Source organism: Felis catus, chromosome F2, assembly GCF_018350175.1.
Source record: "Felis catus isolate Fca126 chromosome F2, F.catus_Fca126_mat1.0, whole genome shotgun sequence".
NCBI lineage: Eukaryota > Metazoa > Chordata > Mammalia > Carnivora > Felidae > Felis > Felis catus.
Window position 1 is genome coordinate 49710900 of NC_058385.1, and position 15856 is coordinate 49726755.

General features: G+C 36.2%; 1 protein-coding gene across 49 annotated transcripts in view; it reads left to right on the top strand.

Moving 5' to 3' along the window:
- Positions 1-15856, top strand: part of RIMS2 (regulating synaptic membrane exocytosis 2) — a 612755-nt gene that overhangs the window by 509197 nt on the left and 87702 nt on the right. For 38 of the 49 annotated variants that reach the window (XM_045050079.1, XM_045050046.1, XM_023248368.2 and 35 more), the window contains one exon: positions 12102-12343. The exons of the other annotated variants lie outside the window; for them this stretch is intronic. In XM_045050079.1, coding sequence (XP_044906014.1) covers positions 12102-12343 — 242 coding nt within the window. The remainder of the gene's footprint in view (positions 1-12101; positions 12344-15856) is intronic. 49 annotated transcript variants of the gene reach the window in all.

Sequence of the window (15856 nt, forward strand, 5' to 3'; positions counted from 1 at the left end):
TGAAGGCTTACTATCTTTTCACATAACATATAGTCGTACTAGGTAAGTCTTAGCCAGCGATTCTCAAAATATGGTTGCCGGACCTACAGCAGCAGCATCTCCTGGGAACTTGTTGGAAATGCAAACATTCAGTCACCTCTCCAGGTTGGTGGATCAAAAACTCTGGGAATAGGGCAGAGTAATCTGTTTTAACAAGCCCTCCAGAGATTATTCTGATGCAGGCTAAAGTTTGGCAACACCTGCTGTAAGCTGAGTGGAATTTGTTGCCATCTTCTTGAAGTATTGGTAAAGTATGGTGGCTAAGAGCGTGTGTTCTAGAATCAGACTGCTCAAATACCAGCTTTATGACTTACAAGCAATGAGACCCTGGGCAAGCCTCGTAACCTTTCTGTACTTCACATTCTTCTTGTATGCTTATAATAGTTTCTATTTCATAAGTTATTCTGAGGAATATTTCGAGTACAATATATTTGAAAGTCCTGAGGTGGAAAAGTTCTTGGCATTTCTCAGGAATTTAAAAGAGGCTTCTGTGGTTGAAAAGTAGTTTATAAAGAAAACTGAGATGACGTAAAAGAGGAAGTCCATTATGCAAAGTCTTGTAGGATCTTGGAGAACGAGGATGGGGTCCTGAGTTCCTTGGAAGAAACTGACATTTGCAAGGAGAAGGGGCACTTTTTTTGTTATGAGGGCAAAAAGAAAAGTGTACAAAAGCAATTAGGTTTCTAGGCTATCAGTTGGAAGATAAGGGCATTTCTTCTAATAGCTTCTATTTTATGGATTTTGGATTTTTCCCAAGAATGGTGAGAAAACATTGAAAAATTTTAGCAGAAGAGTGACATAACCCAATTCATGTTTTAGAAAAAAATCACTGGCTGGTGTGTGGAAAATGGAACGTATTGCATAGTTTTATCATGTTATTCTTTATGTCTTTCGGATTTATAATAATAGTAGGAAAACTTGAAACACTATAGACTGAGCAATTTCCTAATTTCCCTTCCTATGTCTACTCCAATTCCTCTGATTCCCTACTCCAATTTCCTCTGATTCAAAGACTAGCAGGGTACATACTCTGAGACATCATTCCAGAGCAGAAATCTGCAATCTTTGTGGGACTGACTTGGAATCCAGGAAGGAAAAAAAAAAGTTTAGATTTCTAACAAGGTGAAAGTGTTTTTTAAAATGCTCCAAGGAAGATTCAGTATGTATGACCAAGCACATCGTGTCAAAATAGTACTGTCCTTTTAATCATTAAAGGAGATTAAAATCTTTCTCTTCGTGGTGATTTCCGAGTGACATATAAAACAAACTCATACTTGAATCACAATGACTGGAACATTGTCTACATGCACAAATACAAGCTAAGCAAATATTCTAAGTTAACTCAGGTATTTGCGTGTTTTTACATGAAAGAATAGCAAAATTTTCTTTAGTGGTGAATAAAGGGATAATCTTGGGAATTTTAATACAGTGCATTTTATTAACACTGGATTCAGTCAAAGAGAAATTATCAGTATTCATCTAATTAGGCAAGAAATGTATATTTTAACAAAAAATAAAGGATTACCTGGCATAGAAGTATTTTGTTTTCCACATGAAATGCCTAAATTCAACTTAAAATATGCAGGTTTAAGTCTTAAGCTAGATACAGCACTTCACAAAATAATTTACACATTATTGCACTTTAAAGCTCCCTGGGAATTTTGCTCTATGACTCCTATTATCTTGTTTTTCTAAATTTATTAACTAAGACTATAAACCATGGCCCTTGACAAGAAGCACATTCATTTTATACATATGTACATACATCCTGGTCAGTGTTTTATGTGATGGTCAGCCAAGTGTGGCCACAAGAGGAGACGCAAGAGAAGCTCAGGAAAACAGAGTTGCTTATAATAAGTCCCAGGAACCACGAGGCATGTCACGCCAGGTAGGGCCGCATGGGAAAGCAGCAGTGTAGGCAGGAGGCAGAAGGGGCAGGAGTCAGGCAAGAGTTAAGGCCTGAGCCTTTATTTGGGGGCTGGAAGGACGAGATAGGGCAGAGTAACCAGTTTGAGATTGGCAAACTTGAGGAATTCCTTCTGGCGGGGCTTTGGGCTCTAGAAGTGGACTTCTATTGCCTGGTACCTGGCACTGGAACGAATTAGGGCCGGGAAAGTATGGGCTTATTAATGTGAATAAGCCAAATAGAGGAGCTAGGCCTCGGAATTTGGCTAATTTGCATATCAAAGGCATGTCTGCTATCCCTGACAATTGGCTAGCCCCAGGAAAGGCGAGGTCTTTCCAGCCAGGAAGATTTTTAAGTTGTCAAAACATCAAAATGTACTGAAAAAATATAAACAGTACACATACGTATGCATATACACACTCACACAAATAGACAATTTTTAATGCCCACTAAAAAACAGAGTTAAAAAATATTTTAAAATTTCACTTGGAGCTTTGTTGTTTAGACATTTTTAAATATCTGTAACTGTGGCCGTCAGCGTGTACTCTTGAAAGAAAGATCCCTTCTTGGTTTTTTTTATTTCTAAGCCCAGAGCCCTCTTTTTCTCCCAAGCAAGCAACAGGCCTGAAACACTGTTTCAGAAAACACAATGTGCTTCTGTTCCCTGACATTTCCAAAGCTTGTGGCCCAGTCTCCTGTGCCCTGCTGTAAAGAGGGTAGATGGTAAAAAAAGAAAATGGCGTGTCTTTTCCAAGCAATAATTCAGAGCTCATTAAGAAGAATAATGTGACATAAAGCCACAAATTCCAGGAACCTGGAACAGTAGTGCCCTACAAATCATTCTACCTAACAGTTGCTAAGAAAGGTAAAAAAGGGCAAGAAACTTCTGGTCTTTTCTTGGTTATTGTCAGCCAGCTCTAAGGAAAACATACCCAACTTTAATAAAAGCATTGCTGTTTCAAAATATAAAGGAAGAATGTATGGGTATTATACATTTGGCCTCTTGGGAAAAAATTGTGGACTGAGTTTTGGGTGTTTTTTTTTTTTTAATCCCATGGACCTCCAGAAATTGTAGTAGATTCTTCTGTGAATTTGAAACTTTGATTTGATTAGCTATGGAAGTTATATGGATAATGAATAATTAGATTTCATCAAGGTAAATAAGTTTAAAGCATGTCCTCACTCTGAAATGCTGCATATTTGTAAAATTTGGATTTGATTTGTAATCAAGCTTTCAAAAAACTCAGAGCATCCACTATTTTTCAAAATATGGGACTAATGTCTTTGATACTTTGTAGTCTGAGGAAATTAATATCCTTAAGATGTAGCCATTCATACACTTTTATAGATTGTGAAACACAGCATCTAGTCATTTTATCTGGGTAAAAATTGCAGTCCAGGAATATTTTCATAATGTCTGATTTGAGCTAGCTAAGTTGTAGTCCAAGAATATTTTCATATTATGGTTTAGCTTTCTGTATTATTTTTAAAGTCATAATGTGTATTTTTATTTAGTGTAATCATTTCAGTAGTGCAAAATAGTCATCATCTGTTAAATGCTCTACAAACTTGATACACATAGAGTTGGAGCAAGAATAAATCAAAGCTCTCAGTTTCTTTAGTTTCACAAAACCTTAACTATTTGTGTTCCTTTGATATTGATAAGAATGGTGGAAAATGTAAACTGATGCTTGAAGCTATAGGCCAGTAAGGATACCTCCTGATATTTGTCATGGACCTTTTTATGGTATAGCAAATACTGTGTAATCATGTAATAAAATCAGAAGAAGCCAAAATGGAAATGAGTTAGAGGGAAGTCTATTCCTGCCTAAAATATTTACATATAAAAATACTTGGGTTTAGCTGAAAAGTATGGATGAAACAATAAAGCAATTTAAGGGGATGATACACATGTTGAATTGATGGGTTAGAATTGTAAAGTTCATTCTGAACACTTGTGAAGGGAAAGATGTTATTGCTTAAAAATCATACACCAAGGAAAATTGTAGGGAACAATAGGAAAAGCCGAATTAAAAAGAAAAAGAAAAAGACCATGAAGATTTGAAAGGAATTAATTTAAAAAAAAAACAGATTAACAGAGGTATTATAGTCATAAAAATTCAGAGGTTAAAGTCTACTAATAATCTCTAACCTTCTCATTTGCTGGGTTAGGAAAAGGAGGGCCAGTGAGCAAAGAAGCATAAAAGTTTAATGTGCTAAATCAAACTTTTTCACGTGAGTTCTTAAACTCATGTATTTTTCCATCTTGAAGAAATATTTTGTATCCATTTTTAACTTTCTGTTTAATCTTTCTCTCCCCTCAAGTTCTGATTTTGCCTAAAAAAAAAAAGTAATATACTAGTAATCCTTATTTTCGTGACTGTTCTCTTCATTTCGATACTCCCGTGAGTTTACCATTTCTTTGTCTTCAATTTCAACGCTCTTCAAAATTGTATCCACCGTAATAGCTCCCACTCTGTTTCACCAAGTTTCTTCAACTTGTTGGCTTCAGTAGCTGTTTTCTTAAAGGCCAGTTGTGTCCTCTTAAATTTTCAAATCTATAGACTTTCTTCATAAATTTGTCCCTATTTAAAGAAGAGAGTCATGTTCTTTCCAACATGACCTTTAATGTTATAAATAGAGATAAAATATTGATCTGAATCCCAGATATCTTGGTGCAACCACCTATGCAGTGTATGTCCTCACAGACTTAGGGCCACTCTGAGGCAGTATCTGAATAGGCAGTTAAATAAGGGTAAGTAGGACAGGACATTTGTTGATCACATCCAGGCCTTATTCTCTCTTGACCTCGTCTTATGTTAGTATCCCTACCTTCTCCAGTTAACATTGGTTTCATAAATTCCCTCTAACAACAGGGATTGTTTTGGCCTCAGGATATTTGCACTTGCTCTCCTCTCAGTTTATTATTTTTTTAATTTTTTTTAACGTTTATTTATTTTTGAGACAGAGAGAGAGCATGAACGGGGGAGGGTCAGAGGGAGGGAGACACAGAATCTGAAACAGGCTCCAGGCTCTGAGCCATCAGCCCAGAGCCTGACGCGGGGCTCGAACTCCCGGACCGCGAGATCGTGACCTGGCTGAAGTCGGCCGCTTAACCGACTGAGCCACCCAGGCGCCCCATCTCTCCTCTCAGTTTAGATCACCCTTTCTTAGCATGACTGGCTTCCGCATTCAGGACTCAGCTCAGTCATCTCTTCAGAGAGGCCTTCCTTGACCACCCTATTTAATGTTGTCCTTCCCCCAAACTTTCCAGTGCCTGTTATCATTATATTCTACCTTATTTCCTTTTTAAAAAAAAAAATATTTATTTTTGAGAGAGAAAGAGAGAGAGAGACAGAGCGTGAGCAGGGGAGGGCAGAGAGAGAGGGAGACACAGAATCCGAAGCAGGCTCCAGGCTCTGAGCTGTCAGTACAGAGCACGACGCAAGGTTCAAACCCATGAACAGTGAGATCATGACCTGGGCCAAAGTCAGACACTTAATCGACTGAGCCACCCAGGTACCCCTACCTTATTTTCTTTAGATCACATATCACCATCTAAAATTAGCATTTATTTTCTTATTTATTGTCTTTCCCCATGACAATATGAATGAAAGTTGCATGAAAACAGGGTCATTCTCTGCCCTTTTCTCTGCTGTACTTCTAACTCCAAGAACTGCCTCATAGTCAGTACAAAGTAAACATACACTAGATGAATGATCAAATCATGGAGGTAGCGACATGTTATAAAGGACCAAACCTCGAACTAAGAAATAAATCTTTTTTCCCTTAAAGGAATCTTTCTTTTTTTCTTTCTTTCTTTCTTTTTCTTTCTTTCTTTCTTTCTTTCTTTCTTTCTTTCTTTCTTTCTTTCTTTCTTTCTTTCTTTCTTTCTTTCTTTTAAAGAAATCTTTAATATGTAATACTTTAGGCATTAGCAAGAAGTTGGGAAAGGAATTTTGGAGATTACAAGCCTTCATGGTGCTCCTTAAACCATACTAGTTAAGTAGCAACCTGCTCTGTGAGCGCTGAGGCCCTACTTCCTTCCTTCCCCCAAAGCTTAAAATCTTAAACACAGCTCTGTTACTAATGCCTATAGTCAAGGCAGATGTTTTTGGCTAAAAATACTTTGTTAATTAGCAAAATATTTCTCCCTAACTCTGGATATCACCTCTATGGCATAGACAAACATACATCCCCTCCAAAACATTTAGATACTATATTTAGATACTATAGTATATTAATTGAATGCATTTATATATAGTACTGTAATACTATTAAAAATGCTAAATTTTAAATTCCTGTCATTTCCAGAAATCAAAGAATTAGTATAGGAAACTCAGTTTTTACATACTCTTCAGAGAAAGATGTTTTTTTGAATTGTTAATTAAGGTTTCTTGACACTGGAGTTGGACATTGGAATTTCAATTGTAAACTAAGACCATGTCATTGTGCAGCCATATTTGCATTATACATGGCTGATATTTGCCAGTAAATTAATTAAGAGAAGCTATGTCATATCATTTTTTTATCTTTATATTTGTGGAGATAGATGTTAAATAAAAACATTGGTTGAATAAATGATTACTACTTTCCTAGCCTAAAATTATAGATGGTCATTTGAGCAAATGAAATGAAGCTTATTATATCATAAATTAGGATAATAATAATTTCAAGTTCCACATTTTAGGAAAGGCGTAGTTTTTAATAAGGAGAAAATTTTTAATTAAGAGAACTTTGGACAGGAACAGAGTTTATTACCCCTCTTTCCAGCACCCAAGGAACATGCCAGAATTCAAGAAATGGCACTTTATAATCCAGACATCTGCCCAATGACAGGCAACGGGGGAATCAAGAATGAGTGATCACAGTGGTAGGTACATGGCTAGTTGTTGGCACCTGCTCCAGAAACATAACAATGGGAAGGAAAATGAATTAAACCTTTCAAGGTGCTATAATGTTTGAGAGCTTGGCCAGTCTCACTGGGTGTGTTTTCCCCCGCTCTACTATTATTATTATTGTCTTCTACCTTTTGAGCCCTACAGGCCCTCTGTTAGCACCACCTCCTAGCCCAAGATGTTATAAGTCCATCCATTCCTAGAAGTATCTGTCTACATCCTATCCAGAAGTATCTTTTCTATTCCTGAGCTGCAGTTCTCATACTCCACTGTATTAGCTGCTGGGCCTTCTGTAGCTCTGGCTACAACATTCTGAATCCCTCCAGTCTCTATCTAATACCTTGGCTAAGTCTCTCCTAACCACCTTCCCAGCTCTCAATATGATGAAATATTTTTGACATACTATGTATTTTATTTACAGTGCTACTCTTGTGCCCTTACTCTCACCCACTCAGGCTTTGTCTTTGTCCTGTGTTTGCTGTTTATTATTTTAAGCCAAACTACTTAGCTCTATTCATCCAAACTATTAATGAACACTTCCGGCCCTATGGCCTATAAACTTCATTTAATTTAATCACATACTCTTATAACCCCTGATATTGCCATTTAAGTCTCTGAGGAATATCTACAAATATTTCTCTTACCTTTCATCACCTTTCTCCTAACGATTGACAATATACTAAATTTGCCTTTTGAAAAAATCTTTCTGAGTACAATTTTAACAATTATCATAATTATGTCATAAAATAGATCACTTGCACAGGCAATTTTACGTATTTTATTTTGAGGGTACTAAGTATACAGTTTTTCTAAAGTCAAAAATTAGAAAATATGTATAAGGCAATATTCAGAAATATAGAAATGCTGCATCTCTTTCCAGAACTGAGCATCCTATATCAACACCCAAGATGATTGTGTGGTAATCTCTTGGGATTGGCTTGGGAGCCATGTTATACCTTTAGCCCATGGTATGAACAATGTGGATTGAATAATTTGACCTTTGTGAAAGAAAAACATATATTGGTCCTTGATTACTCTTTTCATTTAAAGTTTTTTTTCTTATTGCTATGTATTTGGGGAGGAAAATAGAAAAACAAAGAATGGTTTTAAAAAGCAGAACTACCAACGAGAGAACACTGAAACTACTTTTAGTGCACTGTGCACAGTATATCCTTCTAGATCTTTTGCTGTGTACGTTTATACTTTTTCCCCCCATAAGAACATAATATTCTGAACGTATAATTTTATTTTTCATATGCCGTTTATTTGCCTCTTGTGCAGGGAAATCACAGATCATCTCACAAATCTAGGTTTCCATAACGGCCTAGATTAGCAAGAATAGATAGATAGATAGATAGATAGATAGATAGATAGATAGATAGATAGAAGAAAGAAAAAGAAGGAAGGAAGGAAGGAAGGAAGGAAGGAAGGAAGGAAGGAAGGAAGGAAGGAAGGAAGGAAGGAAGGAAGGAAGGAAGGAAGGAAGGAAGGAAGGAAGGAAAAGAAAGAATGGATAGCCTATGGGGTTTGAATTGATCTGTGACCCCTAGCAGTAGGGTAAATCCATATTTGGTATGCGGACCAGCCAAAGCTAGCTGCAAATATCTGCTTCTTCTATCCCTCCCCCTATATTAAAAACATATTTGATTTCAATAGATACTTATTTACAACAGCATTTTCAAAGGTACACTCTATTTTATTGATGAACATAACTTACTTAAATACCCTTAACTTACTTAATACCCTTACTTAAATACCCTTACTTAAATACCCTTAAATACTTAACTATTGGACGCTTGTGGGATTTTCCCTTGGGTGTATGAGTGTGTTGTTATAGTCAATTCTGCAGCAAATATTATTGCTAAATCTGTACACATTCTAAGTTTTCCTTTAGGATGTACTTAAAAGTAGAATCAATAGTTTAAAAGCTGGGCTGTTTTTTTTTTAAGGTTTTTGATACATATTGCCAGCTAGTCCTTCAGAAGTCCATCACTGAGACCCCCACTAGCATTGTTGGAAATTTACTGTATCACCAGATCCTTAGAAATGGTCTTTTTTAAAGTAACTGATAATGTAATAGACCTGTGCTTTCTTAACTACACTGAGCATTCCAAATGATCACCCATGTTTACAGACTTTTTCTTACAGCAAGGTACTCCATGAATCAAGGGGCACAAAACTTTAAACATTTTGTTTGATAGCTTGCTTGCTTGCTTGCTTGCTTGTAGGTGTAGGTGGTGAGGAGCAGGGAAAGTCAAGGAAACCAGTAGTGATACCCTAGCCTCAGTCTCCTTCTCAGAACATAGCACTGGAGGGCAACTATTCAAAACTCATTCCTGGTGATCTCGAAGTTTCTAGAAGATGAAGAATAGATCCATCTTACAAAACTTTTAGTAACCTTTTTTGTAGATAATGCATTATCAAAGTTGTTAGGTTGAAGAGGAGTATACTTCCGTAGAACCAAATTGTCATTAAAATATTTATCTACAAACATTTATCAGCTCTAGTATTTTATTGTATCCTGCTTAATTTTGGACAAGTTCTTTATAGCTTTTATATGCAACCGTGAAAATTAAAAATGCAAAAATTATAAGGTACAATAAACAATATTTTGTGAGTATATCTTTTTCTTCCTTGGTAGATATTAGCTTAAGTGGCTCTGTTAGAAAGGCATATGTTTGAGAGAAAGACGCCTACATGACAGGAGTACTAGGTTATTCTGACATGTTATATGGAGTATGTTATTATTTTGAAAGCCTGAGTTTCAACTAAACTTTAACTTTTAAAGGCTATGCCATGCCTTTTCTGATGACAGCATATTATGAAAATCGTAGGTTGCATTTCTGTGTTTATTTGCCCACAATCCACAGAATAAGAAACATCATAAGGCAGCAAAGCATTAAATAGTTTAAGGGAACCTTACAGATATTCCAGTTCAAGATGTTTAATGGATGCCCAATGGATGATGGTGGTGGTGATGGTAGGGGGTGATAATAATAGGGAGAAGGAAGGGGAGAATAATTTTTGGAGCTCTTATGTGTCTGGCATTCTGCTCAGTGCTTTACCTACATTTTCTCATTTATTAAGTGAGGAAATTAAGTTTCAGAAAGGCTAACAACCCTCCCCAATGAGTCAGCCAAAGATCAAACCCAGATTTCCTGACTCTCAGTGCTGTCTATTGTCCATTATATAATGCCGGCTGTATTAAAGACATTGTAGACATTTTAATTTCAAAGGTTTTTAAGTTTATAATTACAAATATCATTTCTATTAATGCAGCTAAGTTTTTAAAGAAAAACTGAAGAGCTTTAGCCTTATTTTATCTGTTGCCCATATTCCCTGATAAGAATTGTTATTATTTTAATTTATTAAATTTTTACTTTAGTTATATATATTATCTCTATTCTCTAAGGTAAGAAGGGAAAATAAAATAATCTAATGTTACAAATGAAGAATCTGAGGCTCAGAATAATTAATTCTTCTAAGGAAGTCAGTTAAGTAATGGCAAAACTGGAAGTCAAGCCCACATCTGTTTGCCCCCAAAACTCTATTTTATTCTATTGTTGTTTATTAAAGAATAGCAACATCAAACAAGCTTGCAAATTATCAATTTGGGGTATTATAGAAGCATATACACTGTTCTGTCTTTTGGCCTATTTATGTCTCATTTCTCCTTAAACTAATATGAAGGGTAAAATAGTACAGTTTACTATATATTTTTTTAAATTTGGGGGGCACCTAGGTGGCTCAGTTGGTTAAGCTACCGACTTCAGCTCAGGTCATGATCTCTAAGTTTACCAGTTCAATCCTCATGTCGGGGTCTGTGCTGACAGCTCAGAACCTGGAGGCTGCTTTGGATTCTCTCTCTGTGCCCTTTCCCTGCTCATGCTATCTCTCTCTTTCAAAAATAAATTTAAAAATTTTTTTTTAATTTTATACTAGGCTTTTCCCCTCTTAAATGCTTGGAGAAAATGTACATAAAATTAGCATGTGGTCCTGGAGTAGATTTTACTCTAGGATGGAGTAAAAAAAAAATTGGGGTGGGGGGGTGGTTGGGAGGAAAGACCAAGAAATTGAATTAGAAATAAGAGCTTTCCTCAATAGGTCAGTTTTCCAATTCTCACTCTTTAAATGATACATAAAGATATTTCTAATGTTTCTTGATTTTTTTCTTTTGTTTCTGTAATTATGTGTTATTCACTCCTATTATCAGTACAACATTAAGGCAAAAACCATGACTCTAATCCCAAATCAAATAACTCTTCCCATACCTGCAATCAGGCTGCTTCCTTCACATTCTTCCAGGTTTAGGGGGGCCCAGCTGGATAGCCTGCTTCTGGATTCTTCAAACCCCGCTCGACTTCCTACCACATCCCAGTAATCACAGAAGAATCAAGGGTCCTGTCTTTAATTAGTTGGCCGTGTTAGTCTCCTGACTATTGCCAATGGGAGTAATCAGTAATCACTACTAACACTCCCAATGGGAGTAATCAGCTAATCAGTAATCAGTAATCATCAATCAGCTCACATGCTTCATCGATTCATTGATTGCTTCTTGATCACATTGTCTAGAAAACTAATAATGAGGTTTTTTTTTTTTCTTTCAAATGAATGCAATCTCCCTTTTCTTTATCCTTTGGAATATAGACATAATGATAAATATGAAATTACATAAAGTGAAATAACTTATTTTTTAATTCAAAACTAATGAAACATCAATCCCTGTTAGAAAATGTAACCGTTATTTTGATAAATCTTATACATCTTTTGAGATTAAGAAAACTTATTTTGAAAGGCAGTGGATGCTGTCATTTTTGCTATTTTTTAAAAGATTCACCCACTCTACTAATTTCTTTTTGAAGGCAGTAGTAAAACATATCAGAAAAGAGTGCTTTTGGAAGCCTCTCCCTTTGTTGTATGGCTGCTTTAAAGCATATTTGTACTTGCAGGATAGTATATTCTCTTAAATAAGCCCCCGATTTTCTGTGAATATTTCCCCCCCATGGCCATGCAAACCGGTGCCTTCTTTGAGTGAAGTGAACTCGTGAGTTTACATAGTTGTGTTACATAGCTGCGTTAGGTTGACCCTGAATAGTAGAGCCCATTCAAGACCATGGTATTTGGAAGTTTTTAAATCCTAAAAATGTGTCCCATAAATGATATGATTTAATTATACTCCAGATGTTTCATCTAAAATACATTTTCTGTCTTTTCCTTTTCACTCTTGTCCTCCTTTTTAATGATCCATCGGCCTACAGTGTCTTTACATCCAAAATGCAAAGCAGACAAGTGGGCATCTCAGGGAAGAACATGACCAAAAGCACCAGCATCAGCGGAGACATGTGCTCGCTGGAGAAGAACGACGGCAGCCAGTCTGACACCGCAGTGGGTGCCCTGGGCACCGGCGGCAAAAAGCGGCGCTCTAGCATTGGGGCCAAAATGGTAGCTATTGTTGGCCTCTCCAGGAAGAGTCGCAGTGCTTCTCAGCTCAGCCAAACGGGTAGGCATTTTTATGTTACTTTTGACCTCATGTTTGAGCTGTAATTGAAATACGTATTCTCTTCTCTTGCTCGTTTCATCGCAGTAATTAATGGAAGATGACATGTTCCAGAGAGATGGGGCCATTTTAAGCTAGTTGACCTTTCTGCACAGGAAACACTAACTTTGTTTTTCAGCGACCAATGAACCTGCTTTGAAGTGAACCTGGGCCCCCGTTCTCGAGATGCGTGTACGGTCTTTGCTCCTCAGGGAGGAGTTAAGCTGTGGTGGCGGGATTGCCTGTTGCTGACGCTTCGTAAAGATGCTCTGATCTGTGAGATATTTGCTTTCTTTAGGTTCCTCAAGAGGGAACCAGCCAAATTAATTTCCATTCCCAGCAAGTTACCTTCATGAAGATGACACCTCCTATGTTGTGTGAATAATGTAGTTCTTTTATTGCTGACAACCTAACTTCTTTTTCAGTTTGTAAGCAGCATTTACCAGTAGTATCAATTTTCTGACTGCAGTTTTTATTTTCCTGTTAAAACTTCAAGCAGCAATATTCTCCAGCAGCAGGGATGGAGGAATTTTCTGCTGATAGTGAAGATATTCAAAGCCTTGCTACTTTCAAATTCCGTTTCTAAATCACATCTGCAAAAATAAATTAGATACAGCACTCCTACTCCTACTCAGAAAAGCCACAGTTAGCAATTAAGAAATTTGTGAGTCAAAGCAACGTCTTTTCAAATGGTTGTTGATAATTAAACATTAAATCCCTGGTATCTTGGAAATAATAACATATCTTCCACTTAACAAACAAACAAACAAAAGCGTGTAATATGGTGTTTCTTTTACAGCAAATAAATTATAGGCAAATGGGTGAAATCTCATTTATGTTTGAATTACTAGGGTTCTAATACACAGAAATCAGGACAAAAATCTGCAACATAAAAGAATTTAAGGATACGTTAATTCCTGGACCCGGCTAACCTTGATTTTATATAACTGTAACAGGGATTCTGGAATCTGAGTCTTATATATATATACTCTTATATTGAAATAGTTATTTGATGGTTTTCCTGATATTGTGGTTGTAACTCACTATGTTTAATGTGACAATTGACATAGGAACTTTTCATTTGGTGCTTTAAAATGTTACATTTTAATATAGAAATAATTTATGGACATAGAGATCATACTTTAATTATTTTTAATTTACTTATGTTTATACATAATTAGATATGTTGTACTAAAATGATAGATGTTGGCCTTTTGACATTGAAATTGATTTTTTTTGTATTTCTCTAGCGGTTAGAGCTTCATTGCATTTTTTCCTTAAAATCTACAACCATCTGTAAACCTAAAACTTGTCTAAAAATAAAGCCTGAAGCCTATCAGTTAAAAAATTAAGAACCTGTAAAACACACATTAATAAGATTATAGGAGTTAGAGATTATGTGGTATTAAACTAAATAATCATTTACACTTGTTCGAGGTTTCTTGATAAATATTAAGAGCACTTACTATGAGCCAGGCACACAGAGAGCAAAGATGGTTTTTATCATTGAAAAAATAAATATCATTGTACCAGTGAGGATTTTCAGACAAGACTGCTGCTTACTTACCTTCTAATGAGTAGAAAACTCGGCAAAATGGGACCTTTTTAAAAAATAGTGACATTATTCTGGGTGATATCATGCCAATCATTGTAAATAATAATTTGCATTTATAAAGGTATACGGATCAGTACACATGGCACATGCTAGTTTGTGTGTTCCTTTGCCTGTTGATTGTAAACTCACCTGTAAAGTCAGCATTTCTAAAGATTACATATGACTTGCTAGGGATTATAACTTAGCAGAAAATACATAGAGATAATAAGAAGACTCAGATTCTATTGCTTACTCTGAGTTATATGTGATAATCAAATATGACCTCTTTAAAAACCTACCCGACATATCTGACTCGTAGAATGTTCCTCTGACAAAAGAAATTAACACCTCCTGTTCTAACAAGGTTTTTATAAGATAATTTTTTTTTAGTTTATAAGAAAATGCTTTGAGAACTTAAAATCATTTTGTTGGTATAAGACATCATAGCCAATTTGGCCTCATAAGGGAATCAAGGACTCTGTTTTAGACACGTTGATTTTGAGATGCCTCTTTAGACTTCTAAGCGCAGTTGTTATATGGTAAGTTGGTTATGAGTCTAGAGCCTAGTAGGTCAAGGCTGAGGATGTAATTTAGGAGTGATCAACAGGTAGTACTTAAAGCCATGGCACTGAATAAGATTACTGTAAAGTAACTTGTATCAAGAACAAAACTAAAGAGAGAGCTCTGTGATACTCCAACATTGAGAAAGCAGAAGAGAATTCATCAAAGAAGACTTAAGAAAGAGAAGCCATTAAAAAAAGAGAGAGGGGGTCACCTGGGTGGCTCAATTGGTTAAATCTTCAACTTCGGCTCAGCTCATGATCTCACGGTTTGTGGGTTCAAGCCCCGTGCCAGGCTCTGTGCTGACAGCTCAGAGCCTGGAGCCTACTTTGGATTCTGTGTCTCCCTCTCTCTCTGCCCCTCCCCTACTCATGCTGTGTCTCTCTCTGCCTCTCAAAAATGAATAAATGTAAAAAAGAGAGAGAAAGAAAAGGAAAGGAAAGAATATGGTATCTTGGACACCAAATGAAGGAAACATTTTAGAAAGATTTATCAATGTGTCAGGTGCTTCTGACGGGTCAAGTAAGAAGAAGACTGAGAATTGACCATTGGATTTGGCAAGATGGGGAATTTGGTAAACCTTGACAAGCCTTGCAGTGGTGGACAAAGCCTTTTGGAGCAGGTTTAAAAAAATGGGAGTTGAGGTAGTGTCAGTAAGAATAATACCAAGAATAAAAATAAAAATATCTAATACTTACTGAACACTTTTATGTGCTGGGACTACTCTAAGCACTTTACATGTAAATCATTTAAACCTCACACTAATGTAATGAAGCAGGAATTAATTACTACTCTCCTCATTTTATGATTTTTTTGAGAAAACCAAAATGAGCAGAGGGGAATAACTTCCCCAAGTTTACCTAAGCTGAAAGGGTAGAAGTTGGAATTTGAATCCAGACAGTATGGATCTGGAGATTTCACTTTTACTCTATGGTAGTCTAGACCAGCATTGTCCAATACAACTTTTGGCAATGTGGGCAATGTTCTGTATCTCTCCTATCCAATATGATATGTAGCACCAGCCACACGTGACGAGCTTTTGAAATGTGGCTACTGTGATTGAGTAACTGAATTTTTTATTTTTTTTTCACTTTTAATTTAATTAAATTTAAATAGGCACATGTGACTAGTGACTACTGAGTTGAAAGTTTCAGATAGTAACAGCTCTTTCCAGGACTGTTGATTAAAAAAAAAAAAAGGAAATATAGAAACAGGACCATAGCTTGGGAGCATTGAAGTCAGAAAAGAGTTTTGTTATTTTAGTGACAGGATACTTGTGGGAACAACTTAGTAGTTGAAAGAGTTTTGGATTCAGAGCTTAA